This window comes from Rhyacophila brunnea, unplaced genomic scaffold, assembly GCF_057557595.1.
Source record: "Rhyacophila brunnea isolate RB1 unplaced genomic scaffold, BYU_Rbru_1.0 scaffold_3, whole genome shotgun sequence".
Taxonomy (NCBI): Eukaryota; Metazoa; Arthropoda; class Insecta; order Trichoptera; family Rhyacophilidae; genus Rhyacophila; species Rhyacophila brunnea.
Genome location: NW_028232965.1, coordinates 10534954 through 10552972, shown reverse-complemented (window position 1 = coordinate 10552972; position 18019 = coordinate 10534954). Strand labels below are relative to the sequence as shown.

At 29.7% G+C, this 18019-nt stretch overlaps 1 protein-coding gene across 1 annotated transcript in view; it reads right to left on the bottom strand.

Annotated features, from left to right (window-relative positions):
* Positions 1–8606: 8606 nt before the first annotated feature.
* Rab3 (RAS oncogene family member Rab3) overlaps positions 8607–18019 on the bottom strand; it is a 77665-nt gene continuing 68252 nt past the window's right edge. Inside the window, exons 4-6 of the mRNA XM_085952575.1 lie at positions 14386–14504; positions 11475–11646; positions 8607–10042 (exon numbers count right to left, since the gene is read on the bottom strand). Of these exons, the coding sequence (XP_085808701.1) occupies positions 9896–10042; positions 11475–11646; positions 14386–14504 (438 nt within the window). The 3' untranslated portion in view covers positions 8607–9895. The remainder of the gene's footprint in view (positions 10043–11474; positions 11647–14385; positions 14505–18019) is intronic.

Genomic DNA, 18019 nt, shown 5'->3' with positions numbered 1-18019 from the left:
ATTATTGGTACCTACTAAATATTGTTTAACTTGATTATTTTTATCGTCAGAGTTAATTTGTATCTTGTATTTATTTATGTGCATTATAACCTATAATTTTATTATAGTTACCGTTTATATTTAGTTGTTTTTGTGAATCTGCAATTTTTATACGTTTTACATTACACTAACGATATCATTTTACGTAGGTACAATTAATATCATAATATGAAGATAATAAAAACAATATTTCAATGTAGACTAATTTTCCACTAGTTACAGCAGTTACTATTTAGAATTTCTGTTATTTAGAAACTGTTAATATTTTGAAAATATATAATCCGAGTAATGATTGTTGTTGTATGTGTTGCAAAATATTATATTTACACATAATCGTATAATACGCACATGCAATTAAATTTGATCATTTTAAAGCATTAAGTTTTTCCATGTGTCTGCCTAATGTGTAACCCATTAAAGGTGATCCCGTACAAGTTAGTTATCAATATTTGAAAGTAGATGTTTCAAGGCAAAATTTACTTTTATGAGGCTTATAAAGGCTTGATGGTGCTCTTATTACTATATTTAGAATATTGATATGTTAGGAGCTGGTCTCAATCATGTTGTCTGTTCATCTTTGTAAGAATACTTAGGAAATGCTTTTTCTATCTACTGAAAGTGTTTTAACATTATATTTATTGTACACGATTTTTGGTTAATTATATCAGAATAAACACATTCAATAAATAAGGTTGAGTTTCTGGAATTAAACTTAAAAGCTTATTAATTAAAAAAAATCTAATCAACAATAAACAATCGATGGTTTGCAAGTAAAACTTATATTAGTATAATGGAATAATCTGAAATGTCTATTATAAAATGAATATTCATTATTAATTGATTATATTATTTAGTACAGGACTATACCTATACTCAGTTTTCTTTATTTATAATATATTATATTTAAGCGGTTCGATATTTACTCGTAAACCATCGAATTGTAATTTTATGACAATTAAAATTTAAAATCTCTTAGGTACTCATTGAAATGTGTATAAAATCTTTTATAGCATAATAAATAGATGTCCTGCCTTCAATATTATCTAGGTAAGCTTCAAATATTTTTTATCTTCGAATTTGATATTAAATGTTTATTTAGTCAAATATTATATTATTAATGAAAAATACTTATAAGTCCAATACCTATGTCAATGTTTAATACTTATTATTTTGGACTATGTATTTCACTTTTCTTACGTACTTATTGGTTATTTATTATAATCGAAAATACTGACAGATTCTTAAAATAATTATATTACAAAATTATTAAGATATGTTTTATTGCCATTTGAGTTAGAAACATAAAATAATATAGTATTAATAAACGTATATCCGACATAATTACAAACATGTAATTACCTCACACATTGTATTATACGTTGTTTAATATCATAATGTGTAACCTAATCATTATTTATGTGTGCCAAAATATAAAAATTAGCTCTTCTGCGATACATAATAATAGGAGATTATAACACAAGAGTAAAATTTTTATTATTTGCACTGAAATGTTAATATTTATATTATATTAATTATCCAATGACACAATTTTATGATTTTGATAAATTTATAATGTATCTATTGGAATATATTTATTGTAACAAAACTATGAAGAGTTTCATAAGATTTCATTTTTAAGATAAATATTATAAATCAGTATCTATAATTACGTTGTTTTTTTTATAAAAAAACAAGGAACTAACTATTGAAAATTTACTTATTTCCGTTTATAAAAATGAAAATTTATTAAAAATAAACCATTTTATCATATCAACGTTCCATATATTATGTTTTTATTTTTTATTCAATGTCCTTCAAAAAAATAGAAATATTGTGCTGTCTTAAACATACTAAAAGCTGCAAATACAGCACATTTTTAGAAGAGACATGAATACAAAATTGTATAATTAATTACAAACATTGAAATGTAGTCTTATAAAAAATATGTTTTTGATAAAGTGCTAAATATTGTTGACCCATTGAAATTTTATGCAGATAATATTTTCATTCAAAACATTTATCGCAGAGAAATATTAATCGAAATATTTTATGTAAATAAAGATAAATTGATTTAAAATGGACATTGAAGAGAAGCAGCTGCAAAATGATGTAAAATTTTAAAAAGTCTCACACGGGGAGACAACGTTAAATGAAGTAGACAATATAGACTATATTTCAAATTAATATTATTCACCGTATATACTGTATAAAAGTTATATGTGTTTGTTGAAACGAAACAAAGAAGAGGAAATAAAAGCAATAGAAAAACATTTTTGTTTAATTTGCTTTACTTTGTGTACCTTCACCTTCGCTAAAACTAAATAGGTAATCTGAATTGGTACTTAACTGAAGAAAGCTCATTCATACACAGACTATAAATGGTAGAGTAGATATAATACAAATTAAAAGTACTATCAAAACAATCCTGCGGCCTTTCAATCGCTGATAGTTTAGCGCCTTTGCCTGCCAAATTCTATGATGGAGCGTCTTTAACGCAATGACATTAATAATGTCATTGCTTTAACGGGTCTAGGATGATTTGGCACCGGACAACTGGACGCCACGGAATTGGAAAATAAATAGACGTTAGGTACTTATAGGTACTTTAATAAAATATATTTAATATTATTATTTATATTTAAATGATTATGTTATGATTTAATAGTTGGTGAGAATGTAAATATGCAGACGTAAACAATGATTTAATCGTGCATATGTTTAAGTTCCAACGAAAAAAGAGTTTTTTATTTTATATAAAACCAGGCATGGTAATTTTCAATCCGCAATAAAGAATACATTATGTTAAGAGTAAAATGAATTAAAACTACTAAGTGGTAGATAGAAACTGATTAAAATACCTCGTCTACGTTCTGTATACGTGTCTACGAGAGTGCGGCGTCCAATTGTCCGGAGTCCAGTCGTCCCATTCCCTCTTTAAATCTGACATAATATTATTATAGTGCACTCCACTCAGCTCAGTTTTGTCTTGTCGTGTATTCTTTTTCCTCATCTTATGGTTACATAACTCGCCTTAATGGACTACGGCATTCCTGGCCGATTGACTGCGGTAGCAGAATTTTTATGACATGAATTTTGTCACCATATACAGAGTAAGTCTCCTAATTACACCTCGATATAATAACATACAAACATTAATAAGTTTATTAATTCTTTCACCTATCTTGTCTTTCTACGAAGAAATTATAATAAATTAAATTAAAAAATTGAAATTAAAATCGTTAAAACACTGACACGCATCCACTGAAAATGATATTCGTTAATGTATAATAAATATACGACAAGAAATGCATTAATATCAAGGATTTCAACACGTCAACTATAAGTAATTTGAAATATTGGAACAATAATTATAATCAAATATTATCTTATAATATATAATGTAATATTTTTTTTAACTACGCAAGGGTCTCCTGCGCAGTTCCGATATTAAAAACATTACTTTGAAATTGATAAAAGATAAACAAATTAAATGAAAATTACGTTTATGTCATTGATTTATTATAATATACGAAACATAGTTATTAAATAATAAAATATAGCGCATAATATATATTAAGGTAGTTCCTTAAAATAGTGCGGGACATCTTGTGAACCGCGAAAATGATTTATTGAAAAGTGTAGGAAAATTATTTACATGACTTCATTAATTATTAATCGGGAAAAATTTCCTTGACAGTCCTAAAAATAATGATGGGATTCAATTAGGTTAAGTTAGGGACTTTTAAAAATAATTTTTTTTGTTATTTTAGATGAATACATTCCAAAATTGTAGTTGTCACTCTTGTCAGTATAGAGTTTCTTATAATAGAAAAAAATCAGATGTATATTATTATACATCTTTAGAAAGATTTTCTACCTAGTAGTATCCATAGAAGAAGCTTCATATTAGGTACCTATATAGAAACAAAATGTGATGTCCCTGTTTTATAAAAATCTGTGAAGTACGTATTTTAAGTTTCACTAATATGGATTGTGTTTACGTTACCGATTACCGCCAAACTGTAAATCTATTGCCTCGAAGGATGTGTAATCTCCCTCCGTGGAGTCAGTTTGAGTATCGAACATGAAAATGCCTCAATAGACTGAAAACCTTGATAGGGCATACTCGAGACAATATGATAAAATCAGTGCACCGTTGGTGAAATGCAAAACATATATTTTAATTAGATGTCTGGCCACTAAAATACAATTTTTATGAGGTATTACGAACATTGTATTGCTCTTCCAACTTCTAAAGCGACACCATATGGCTATACAACATGCTGAAGAAAACTCTCCCATACAAAACCTCACAATAATAATTGTCGAATACAATATGTGGTTTGTGATGTAAAACCACAATTTTGTGAATACACGAATGCGGATTTGATTTAACGACCTTACATTTAATAAAATCATTTTTTCAACCACACTCATTTGTAATAAAAATACAAAAAGTACGAGTCACACAACGTGGCATATAAAGGTGCATGTTAGGTTAGGTTAGGTTAGGTAACGTGGAAAGACCGCACCATAAACTTTTTAATAATGAAGCAGTCAAGAGTACGCGTTATGATAGAGGTCGCTAAGCAGATGATATTCCAATGTGCTGGACATGTCTCTCTGAGAGGCACTAAATGACCACAAGGACGCTTTAAAACCTGTTGAATAGAAGAAACTCATAAAGTTTGGTGAATGCACATGGCAACAAAAAACTAGGGACCCAGAAGGGTAGAAGAAGCTTTGGCCTTTATCCAGCAGTGGATCGATAATAATGATGATTTTTTATGATCAGATGAATGTGAGCAGAGTTGTTTACGAGAGGCTTAATTATTCTGCATTTATTAAGTAGGTAAACCATTGAGTGCAATGTATATCGCATTTTTAGTGGCGGAGCACACTGCAAGAGGCTGTGTGATGCGTGCACGGGGCAGGGGTCTAAACTGGCATTGCTTTTTACGCCTCTTGCGTATTGCACGGCCACTCGCAGTGTGCTTTGGTCTTTAGACATCATTATTGACGAGCAACTCTAAAATAAAACACAAATAAATATTGATTAATTTATTACAGATATTTTTGACAGTATACATAATCTATAATACTTGATAAATTAAAACTTATTTTTGTTAAGTACTTTACACTTTGGTGGAATGTGAAATAATTGAACATTTATTAAATAACCGCTTATTCAGCGTAATAATATAATGAATTATTAATTCAATGAGATGAATTATTGTTACTGTATAATAATATAAAGTTAATTTCAACAATATAACTGAATGATTTATATTTAATACAATATTAATATAATATTAAGTGCTTGCTTACGAAATTGAAGAGCCTCTATAGAAATAATACCTCTTAAATGTGCGTAAATAATATATAAATTAATATCTGTAAATATTAGAAACTTAAATATTATAAAAAGTAATCGATAGGATCTTCACTGACTCACCAGTACATACTATAGATACACATAATAAGTATTACAAGGAAAATTTAAAACTATTGATCGATGGAACTATAAATGTGGAAAAATATTAATTTAATTATTTTTTATTCATGACTGAATATACACAAGATTTAAGAATATAACACTATTAGTTGAAAATACATAAACTTAGAAAAGCCTAGGTTAACACATTGTTTGGTAGCTTATTCGTAATAGCCCTCTCCTTATAAGTAAAAGCCGTGTATTCAAATCCCACTAGGTCCGAAATCTTTTTTACTTACGTGCGCATATCTAAAATCTCTCGTAAATCGTTAGTCCGTGACGAATCAACGTTTACGTTTGATGACATAATGGTTAGCACTCTATACTTTGATGTCATCGTATAATATTGCAGGTTCAAATTTCGTTGGAAAATGTAATTTTACTAAATGATTTTTAGATATTTTTATATTTAGCATGATTTTTACTAGATAAACGAAACAAATGAAAGAAATCAGACAGTCGGCGGTTTTGAACTCAAGACCTTCTGATTACCAAGCACACGCGCATCTATTTTGCTATCTCAGCCATCGGCAGAGTGGTTATTTGTATATATATATATATATATATATATATAGGAAATATGTTTTAAAGGCTTTTCCAACTCATGTGAAAATATGATCAAATAGTACTGTTATACGATATAATATAATATAATATTACGATAAATTCTAATAAACAGTTTGGTAGAAGTATAGACAAAATTATTTTGATATTATTATAATATAAATGAATATAGGTACAGACGTAAATAAATAATTGCAGCTAAAACTAATTACTTATTTGATTAAATTAATCAGTTAAATAAATGAACATGTATTTGGTAAATAAATTGAAAGGATACAAACATTGTTTCAATGACCGACTTCTAATATCCTACAATAAGTTCCTATACATTTTCTTAACTGATGTAATCGATATGCCAATCCCATAATCATTTTTTTTTATTATAACACTTACAATAATTTTACTCTGACAATGCATCTAAATTGTTTCACATCTAGTAACAATTTACCATTCCTATGTATAGGTATCCCTGATAACTGGAAGCTATATTTTTACTATAAATTAATTTACTTTTTATTGTAATTGATTGAGTTTACTATTTTTGCTTATAGTAAAATTTATAACAGCTTTAAGAATAAGTATTTTAATATAATATGTAAAATTGGATAGATATCATTTTGTACAAGCTGAAGGTTAGTTAGGCGTTTTAACAATACCAAATCATATCTAATTTCATAGTTGAGCATATAGTAAATAAATTTTCTTTATTAATTTGAATGACAATTTTATTATAAATTGTATTATTTCTGTTTGAAATAATTAATATACATATATTTAAACTGTTATATAGTCGTATTCAAAACGTAATTTAGGTGTATAGTAAAAAAATATTCAAAAATTATAATAGTTTTTCAAAAAAAAAATTGAATTGACTTGGACTTTAATTGAATGTACATTTCAGTGTTATGCTGATAAATAAACCAAAAAATAATTTGCACTGTTTCAAAAAATAGTCACATGGCTTAACTTTTGTAATTTTAGAGCTTTTTTCTGTAATTTTGAAATCAAATAGTGTATATCAATTTCAGATATTTATAAATATTAATTTTATTGACTAGAATTCAATCAAAACTATGAAAACATGTTGGTTCTTATTCATATTGTGTTCTCTAACATACTGTCATTACTCGGTATTATTTTCATTTTATCGTGTTTGGTTTTTCATAATTGCGTTAGTAATTTGAAGATATTTATTATTGAAAATAAACCATAATTTATCAAATTAATTAGTAGTGATGTCATCAAAGGTACCAAAGAAATTATTTTTATAAGATAGGGAATAGCAATCAAATATAAAGGTGTTTGATTTTGGTCGAAAAGCAATACTTATTTAAATTTTAAAAGTTCGATAGTCTTTTGAAATCAGTTTAGATATAATAATATAGAAATATCTTATGTGAAATAATATTTTTTATTAATATAACATTTCGATGATGCATGAAATATGAGGTCTGGCAAGAAACGCACATATATGTATTTTATTCAAATATTGTCTAAGTCCATAAGTGAAAGTTTCTACATTAGTCAACATGCAAGCAAGGAAAATGAAAATGTAACAAAATATACAATACATTTACATAATTTTTCTTATTATGTTATCATTTTTATTTACAAATTATTCACACTCAACTTTTTTTTTATTTTTCAAATTAGACTACGGTTCAATCAATTTATTCCATTAATAATAATTAATTGTCATGGATACAGACAGCTTTACATTCGCTGTGTAACATGAAATGTATAAGACATACATTTATCGGACACTCTGTATTCTCATGAAGGAATACATTTTATATCCCATACAAACATATAACGTAGATAATATAACATTTTCAATTTAATATTATTTCAACAGTTAAGCAAATAAGCACCTTTATAGAAAACAAAACTGCTGTGCATCAAAACTTACCGTATTTATGATTATTAAAAAAATATTTTATGTGAGTAACATTGAGTTGTACATGGTGTACTTACATTTTCGACAAAATCTATGCAGATATACTTTTAGGATGCTTCACATTTAGTTTGATTAAATATTAATAATTTATCCGTGAATTAAATACACTTAAGTAGTTGAATAGTATTGTAATTTTAATAATTACAATACATCACAATAATATAATAAAGAAAGTATTTAACTAAATAATTTGAATTAAAAAGTTAATATGCAATGTATAAAAAAAATATAAGTACCTATTCATTTTTTTTTCATTTTTTCTCTTATGAAAAAAAACACAGGTACTAGAAACATACTTTGGGGCTTACCTAGTTTAAACTCACATGACTCAACCATGCATTGATTTTAAATTAAAACCTTGCTTTATTAGTAAAATAATACCTATTCAGATATAACAAAATTATCGTAATATAAAGTTTGATTTTATTAAAAATCAAAATCACTCTATACAGCATCCATAAGAGGAGTTGTACGGTATTCATTGTTAATTAAATAACAATTAATTATTAAGGATTGTAATAGTTAATTAATATTTAATGATTATTTTATTTTCCGTCCAACTCATCCAATACATACCAAATTATTTTTAAATATAATTTTATAGCGACAAAGGGTTGTTAAAATAGTTTTAATCGACGATGAATTAGGGTTAATAAAAAGATTATTAGATGAGCTTTGTAGAGATAAATTATTTCTTATCACCCCATTATATGACGTAGAAAATGACATTACCATTTTTAACTACACATTAGTAAAGCAGAGACCTATCTGTATATTGATTAGGTACATATATTATTTTACTTTACAAAGGTATATAAACCATTAGATAAGTACCTTAGTAGGTGTTTCAAATAAATAATTATAAAATATAAGATCAGAACATTTTAAAGGTTGCTAATATTCTAAGTATTGTACAGTGCTTAAACAAAACTATCATTTTGAACTATTAGACTAGTCTATTGAAATTAAATGACAGTCCTTTAGTTGAAAATAAAACTAATTGTTCAATTGCAGGCTTGTTAATACAGGGGAAGATTTTTGAAGAGATTTTTTAAAATTTTATTTTTTGCGCTTTCATTTTTGGCAGAGAAATTTACAATGATCGATATACTATTATAAATATAACAGATTGAAGCTATAATATTACCTCCCCAATTTTGATTGGGTTAATTTATTCTAATTATACAACACCAAGTTTTTGTGAGACTTGGTCATAGTAATTCAATAAAACTGAAGTGGCAACACCTTGTTCAATAAATTCCCATTTCATCTATTCAAAACTTTCATTGTTAGTTTTAATGTTATATTAATAATATCAGATATAATATTAGTAATGTATAAAAAGGGAATTTGTTTTGAATTAATATTTTTGAAACGTTTACTTCCAATGTAGCATCTCTTCAGAATCACGACTAAGACAAAAAATAAAACAATTCTCACGTATCTGCCAAATATTATTTTAAATGACAAGACAACTCAGATAAAATAACATGGTATATTAGTCGCCAGCCTCATAAGTTGGCAAATAATCATCCACATTATAATGTTAGTAATAATATTCTACATTGAAACAGTTAAATCTATTCCTGAAAAGCATCTGCATTTAAAATACAATAATATTTTCACTGTATCAAGGGTTATGATAATATTATAAGAATTTTTCATTAAAACATGAACAGCACCATCTCCGTGTGGTGATTTGAAACAAAAATGACGACGTGCTTTGGTAAAGGTTTTTTTTTAGTTTTCATCAAAAAATATTTACTCAAATACCTCGGTAAAAGCTGAAAGATAAAGCCATCTTCAGTGTAGGGATTTCCATGAAGTTTGAGGCTTCAATATTAGCAGTTGCAGTTGGCGTTTTGCGGCCCTTGCGGTGGTTCCGTGAGGCGCTGGCCCTTTGCTCCGCCAGCCATTAGGTTTGGGTCCGAGTCCAGGCTTTCCGACATCTTGTCGCAAATTATATCGACTAACCTTTCGAAGACAGCCTGTAAAAGATTATAACATAAAGGGATCAGCACAAGACAGAGACGTTTTATCCAATATCATCTTGATATTTTGACATAGTATTATAATAACTAGTGATATCATTATAATATTATTCTATTCAGTTTCATAATATTATCTTTTGCTAAGGTATTTTAATGCCTACAGCCTTATTATTTCACTAATATAATAATGGATTGTTGTTTAATTTAATAAAACGCAATTTTTGTAGTACTTATTCCACTTTTAATATATTATTAATAAGTACTACAAAAAAATGCGTTTTATTAAATTAAACAACTATACAATGCAGTTCCACCATGAATTCACAGTTAACAAAATAAAAGAAATATAATAATGCTTAACATATACATATCTGTCTACCCATACAAGGCAAGACTTTGATGTAACTTATTTATTGAATATTCCATCGGATCAAAATAAAATCTCATAATAATAATATTTAAGTTATATATTAAGTATATGGTTTTCATTTATTACACAAAAACACTTAAAATTTGAAAAAAAAATCCTATATAAAAATAATTATCCATTTATATTATATTATAAAATGTACAAAATATCAGTAGCAAAGGGTGGAGGTAGGCTGTTAAGATCCGCCATACATAGTGCACATCAAACTTTGTTAGTCATCCGTATGTGTTTTCATTGAACTAAGCCTACAATAAATTTACAGATGGTAATGGTAAATTTTTAAAAATCAATTAAATCCTGCCTAAATCAAACAATAATAGTTTTGGTATATTTTGGGTGATACAACATTATGCACACTTTTTCATTCATTCTTTGGATACGTTGGATTACGAATACATATGACAATTACACATATTGTTGGTTCATTTCTTTTAAATTTATTAAGCCCTGCCTAAGCCAAACTATAATAGATAAAAATATTATCCTATCTATAAAATATTTAAATTTATGTATGGTTTCATTGCATAATTTTAGATATTTTATAGATAGACAAGAATTTTTTTGACTATTATCTATTATGGCTTGGTTTTCGTGTTTTGGTGTTTAATTGAGATTCAAAAACTAACTAACACCATCTGTAAATTTTAGTCTTATTTCAATGCAAACAAATACGATGACTGACAAAGTTTAGTGTGCACTATTTATGGTGGATCTAACAGCCTACCTCCACCCTTCGCCACTGCAAAATATCCATGGCAGGTATTTAAGAAACCAGGCATAGGTGCGAGATTCCTAATCTTTGTGTCAGCCTCATGGATTTTTGTCACCATGGCTGATCATCACTCAACCTGGAATGACAGAGATCTACGCTCTGCAGGTCTATAATGTGAGAAAACTCGGTACGTGCCAATGGACCAAAAGAAAAATGCCGTAACTATGGGTTCTCCGATTCTAGAACGTGTTAGAATGGCGTAAGTAAATTGGTTACGAATATTTTACCTTGACATTGACATTTTCTTTGGCACTAGTCTCGAAGAACTCGACGCCCAGCTGATCAGCAAGCTGCTTTCCTCTCTCAAAACTGATCACCCTCTCTTCTTCCATGTCGCACTTGTTGCCTACCAGGATCACTTGCGCGTTGTCCCATGAATATGTCTTTATTTGGGTAACCCTGAAAATCAGATTAAATGTTTAGTGCCTTAATCATGTGCCCACATGTGATTCAATATGTCAACAAGTAATAGTCTTGCTCCCTTAAATATTAAATTATAATCGCTTACAGGGTAGTTTATACCTAAGACAAAAGGGTTCAAAGCGTCGAATTCCTCCCAATAGTGGTTAGTGTGTTTTTATATTTTTTCTTTAATTCATAAATATCACTATGTCATTAATGATGTAGATTGTTATAATCAAAAAATTAATAATAATTACTGAATTTGGTTAATAAATAAATATATAGGGCGAATATCTCCTATTGTCTATTTTCTTACAGAAATGTTGCCCATATAATTTTATTGTATCTATGACAAAATGCACTTTTCTTTTAGTGGGTAAATAAGGTATTGGAAAACGTTAGAACCTTTTGGGGTTGCATGGAAATAATTCATCAGATTTAAATTATAAATCTGGGAACGTAGCTATATTCATCATTCATATTGAGTGGTTTTCAATTATGCACGCAGCGCATAATGCGAAGTCCCATACAATATACAGTCGCTTTTCCGCGTGCGTGATCTTTATATCTCACTTTCAACACCAAACTAAAATAATATCTTGATTAGAAATGTTTACTTATTGGTTTAAATTTTTATCAGTGCTATTCAACACATGTAAAAACTCAATTTGAAGCTCTTAGAAAAATATTAAAAAAAAAATACGATGTAATCCATCAAATTTCAGTCAATATATTCTGTTAAATGATTTATAATATAATACATTAAATTTGGAGAGATTTTTGACGCTAGCTAGTAATCAAGATAATCACAAACTTACCTATTACTGACACCTTGATTCAAACCACAAAAGCCAGTCGTCAATTTTGGCAAAATTTGTAAAGCGCTTCAATTGCATGACTACAAGTTAATTTCATCGTAATTAGGTGGAACGACTGTGCAGTGGCGTCCTTAAATAAAATGCCGCCCCTAGCCAGCGCCAAAATGCCACCTCATTTTTTATACAGTATTTGTATCATCCTTACACGAGTCCAATATCTAACAAATGTGTTGTATGGATACATTACTAACAAAATATCAGACTAATTATTCGCAAATCTGCACGTATCAGTTCTGATGTATCGTATCGGTTATGGAAGTAAACTAGATATCGCAAACCCGATATAACCAGTGAGCTGATTTTTTTGATGGATAGATATTTTCGTTATTACTGAGTTTATGTAGCTATTTATATATATTCCAAATGATTCTCCTCGATTTGCCGCCCTCCGAGTAACTGCCGCCCCCAAGCGACGCTCAATCTGCCTACCCCCACGAGACGTCACTGCGTCTGTGGCTAAGTTGGTAAAGCATTTTTGTCAGAATTCAATCGACATAGATTGAAATCCTGTACGGCGTCATAATTGTCAACAAAGAGGTGAAGGGAGTTAAGGGGGGACATGCTCAGCGTAGGTCAAAATGGAGCTTTTGTTCTATTTTCAAAGCATGATCCTGGAGATACCTTAAACGTTGTAGATTATCTATTTATATAATTTTGAAGCCTTATTATTTATTACATAAAATAGTATTTTTTAAAACCTCTCGCTTTAATGTTTTATAATATAGTCATATTTTTGAAATACGCCTTTTCTTTTGGCATTCCCCAGTAGGTAAGCTACAACATACGGCCGTAGCCATAAATTGACAAACTTATAATTGAATTAGGGAGTAAAATGATGTTAACGCGCGTGTTTGAACATGTACCGCTTAAAAAAAATTAAGTTAGGTAGGTTTTTTATCGTAAATATTTCACTATAATAATGTCGATATAAATTATTATACTGATAGTTTTATAAATGCGTTTAAAAATTTATAAATGTAAAAAATCTTAACACCACTGCACATTTATGTACTGAAATATAACTATATTCTAAAACATTAGAGCGAAAGGTTTAAAAGAACACTATTTTATGTAATACAAATACTTTATGCAGTCATCAAATGTTTAAAATAAATATAAAGGATAATAAGGCTTCAAAAACATATAAATTGATTATCTACAACGTTTAAGGTATGTCCAAGATCATGCTTTGAAAATAGAACAAAAGCTCCATTTTGACCCACGATGAGCACGTCCGCCCTTCCACTATTGATTACTGTATTATATTTTTTTTAATTACATATTTATTACAATTTACTAGATATTGTGGCAACAGCTATAAATAAAGTACTGGTAGTTGAAACCGGAATCAGGTCTGTCGTCAAATTTTACAGTAAAATTTATTTCATATTACGACGATTTTATCCGCCTGGCAATAATATTGTTTTATAATGCAATGCTCATGATACACAAGAATTCATTTAAAATGTATTTTTAGATGTTGTTTTTGAATTACATACATACATACATTATTTTTTATATAGAATTTGTTCTTAATTATGTTATATATTCTTTAAGAATCAACTTTTTTATTCTGATTTTGCCCAATCGATCGATTTACAGTAACACCGAGCTTGCAAGCAACATGCAAAGCAATTGAGCTTTATATTAAGTACAATTTTTACTCGAAATCAAGCACTATGAGATTTTAATGATAATTTTCTACCAAAAATGTTTACATTTGTGTAGAGTCATAGTAATGTCGGTGTTGCCATCATTAGAATAAAGTGATATCCCAACTTATAGGAACGTTAAAAGCTTGGCCAGGTAGATTGTCGAACGAATGTAGCGGGTAGATAATTGCCGGATAGGTACTTACCAATCTTGAACGCTATTAAAACTCTCTTCATTAGTGATGTCGTACATTAAAATGAATCCCATGGCGCCTCGGTAGTAAGCCGTCGTGATAGTGCGGTAGCGCTCTTGCCCGGCGGTATCCTGAAATATTAATTAAAACAAATTAAATGTTTAGCAACGTATACTGTTTGCATTCTTTATCGTGATTTTTTTATCGTTTTTTGTGGCTGAAGATTGCAATATTATTTTTTGTCCATATTTTGGTTACATCATAATATTGATTATTTTTATTCTACTCCTAATGTTGAAGGCAATGTGGAAAATATCAATAACTTCACAAAATACTATAATTATATTTAACCATATCACTATGCATTTATGTGCCATCTAAAATGACCCTATTATCACCGACATAACATTGCAACATAATCAATAATGGCCGTTAGCTAAAATATCGCCTGTATACATGCATGGACTGGCATCAATTGTGTATAAATTAAACTATCACGATAATAACTGTTTGCACGTAATAATGCTGACTGTCTCACCAATCTCATTCTTCAAGTAAGCGAGACGCGTTGTTGTCATTGTATGGTGACTTTTTATAGGTTGTGAAAATTGGTAAACGTCAAAATGCGCTGCGCGGTGTAGTTTGTATTTTTTTCTGACAGATTTGCTACTATCGTTCTACAACGCATGCGCATACATAATGTAAGTTTCAATTATTGCATGACAATTCAGAAGCTGCCGAACTTTTTTGCATGCATGCAATCTTGCAACTTGCACGATAATACGTGTTTACACGTGCATTTCTTGTTACGGCCGCGATAATAGTAGTAAATCCATGCTCGACGTGTAAACGGGGTATACCTAATGTGTTATCAGGGAATATAACGATTTGGCACCATGGACTAAACGATGCAATCTGGCCGTCAGGAAAACTCGAGGACGGCTATCTTGGTGCTGCTAAAGATTAATACAATGTGTGAATAAATACTTTTACAATAAGACTCGAAACAGCAAGTAAACAACATAAGTTTGATTACATACGTAAACTATAAAATATTAACGAGCTAGTTTTCTATTTCCGTTTTCATTAGACACGTGCCGAAGAGGTTTTGCGACATATTTCATATTACGAGAAAAAAATGTCGAATATTGTATATAACTATCAAAGGTCAATATTGTTTAAATGTATTACGGATGGTTTTTTTTTGTTATATTACTGAATGTGGAAATATTTTACTAAGTATTTCGTTGACTCTACCACTAATACACGTGTATGGTATTTGCTAGAAGGAAGGTTTTATTAAGTATTAAATCATTTCTCATATTCAAATAATAATTTTATACCATTCATAATTTATTATAAACTAGCTGACCCGGCAAACTTCGTACCGCCTCAGAATCAATAATCTTGTGTTAACTTATTAGCTGAATTAAATTCAGTTTTTTATTAAGTTAAAATGAATACTCAAAATGAATAAGTTCAATAAATGTGCAAAAATCAAATCAAAATGAAAAGTATTTTAATTATATTGAACTGTACACACACGATGACCGCGTGGATTAAGCGCCGGTCTATAGTGTCGAGGGTCCCAGGTTCGAATCCTGGGTCTGGTAAGTTCACATATTGTAATTCAATTTCAATTCAATGATGATTACCGAGCCAACCTTCAGTCATCAATTGTACGGTGGCAAGCCAGGCAGATCCAATGAGTTTAAAAATTCAGTTGGATAGTTGGTTGCTTCGTCTACGTTTGTTACACAGTCGATACATTTGAAGGAATGCAGTGGACCAACGATTTGATTTTGAATTGTGAAGTTTAAGTGATCCACATCTTTGTTCTTTACCGCAAGAATGCTCGTTCACTCAACCAATTGTCATGTTTGTGATTAGCAATGATGTTTGGTAACACTTTGTTCATGAGTTTGTCCTTAGTTAAATTTAGAAAAATTCAGCGGAAACGAAATCAATCCACTCGATTCATCGACAGGAACACGGCCGTTACCGATAGTCAGCAATTGCTTGCAGATGGATCGTTTAGCAATGCAACTCGCATGTTTGTCGTCAGCTGAAGTGTCTTCACATAGTACCACAGAGTTGATGATTTGAGGTAAGCATTTATTTCATCAGCATCGGTCGATCTTGGAATGACTGGTAGTGTTTGGCAAAAATCGCCAGATAGTAGAATCATTGCGCCTCCAAAACTTCTTGAGTCATTGCGCAGATCTTTCATAGTTCGATTGAGTGTTTTCAATGCGCGTTTGTGCGCCATTGTGCATTCATCTCAGGTGATAATTTTACTTGCTAACAAAACTTTGGCCATTGCTGAGTATTTCGCAATATTGCATGTCGGTTTTTCAGTCGGAAATTTCAACGTTGAATGAGGCGTTCGGCATCCTTCTAACAACGTGGTCGCTATCCCAGAAGAAGCAACTGCTACAACATTTTCGGATCTCGTACGAACAGTAACCAAAATCAATGACATGAGGAATGTCTTCCCAGTTCCAACGGGCGCGTCGAGGAAAAATAAGCCACCATTTCCATCATCAATTGCCTTCATTAACGTATCGTACACTTCCTTCTGTTGAGGGTTCAACAGTGGTACATTCGTTCGAACTGATTGGTTCAATGCATCTCGATCATATTCACGATCACGTTCCAATTCTCGATTGAAAGCGTCGTTCATTCCACGATGTAGCGTTGGCATTCCTAACTTGACTAAAAAACTGTCGCACATGAGGTAATACATGTATTCAATCAAAAGCAAAGCCTGGTTATGTATTTCCTCATTCATCTCGAGATCGGGATTCCCTGAACTGGCACGAATTCGATGTAAAATGTCTTCTGACATGTCATCCTTGTATTTGTTTTACAGTTCAGGTGGATTCGATGGGAAGCATGTCGAAATAATGATAGTAAATAAAGTGCGTATCTGACTTAGAGATGCAGAAACAATTGCTTCAGCGATTGTCATATCGCAATGAGTATCGTTTATCGACTATCATTCTTTCTTTTGTTTGTTTGTTTCTTGTTTATTGTTTCTGTCATGTATTAGAGATGGCGTTGTATACGGATTTAATTTTTTTGTGATTTTCTTTTATTTTCGAATGTGCGAATGGTTCATTGTTCAAAATGTCAACATGTATGAGAAAATTAATTTTATTCTTAATTTTCTTTTCCGTAAATTTTTCCGATGTTTTAATAGTTATTCTGCTATTCGGGGCTGAGACAAATCCAACAAATCAAAGATCATAAAAATCGGTCGAGCCGTTCTCGAGTTATAAATGGTGTAACTAACCCGACTTTCTTTTATATATATAGATGACCAATACATACTTCAATCTTATAATCATTAATATTAAATAAAAACTTAAAACTATATTAATATCTCCAGCTATTTGAATTATAAATAATATTGTAGATTTAAGCTTCGCACAGGAATTTAATGAATTAAAGCAACGTGTTAAGACTTAATTAAATTGGATGCTGGTACAAGTAGTACGATAAAATTAATATTTACTTGTACCTATAATGATATATGTCGTAATATCTGTGATGCATAAAACTATGCTCGTCGAAAATATTAACTCCACAATAGATGAAATTAAAAAAAATATGTTTATGTTAGATGCATTTTCATATAAATGAC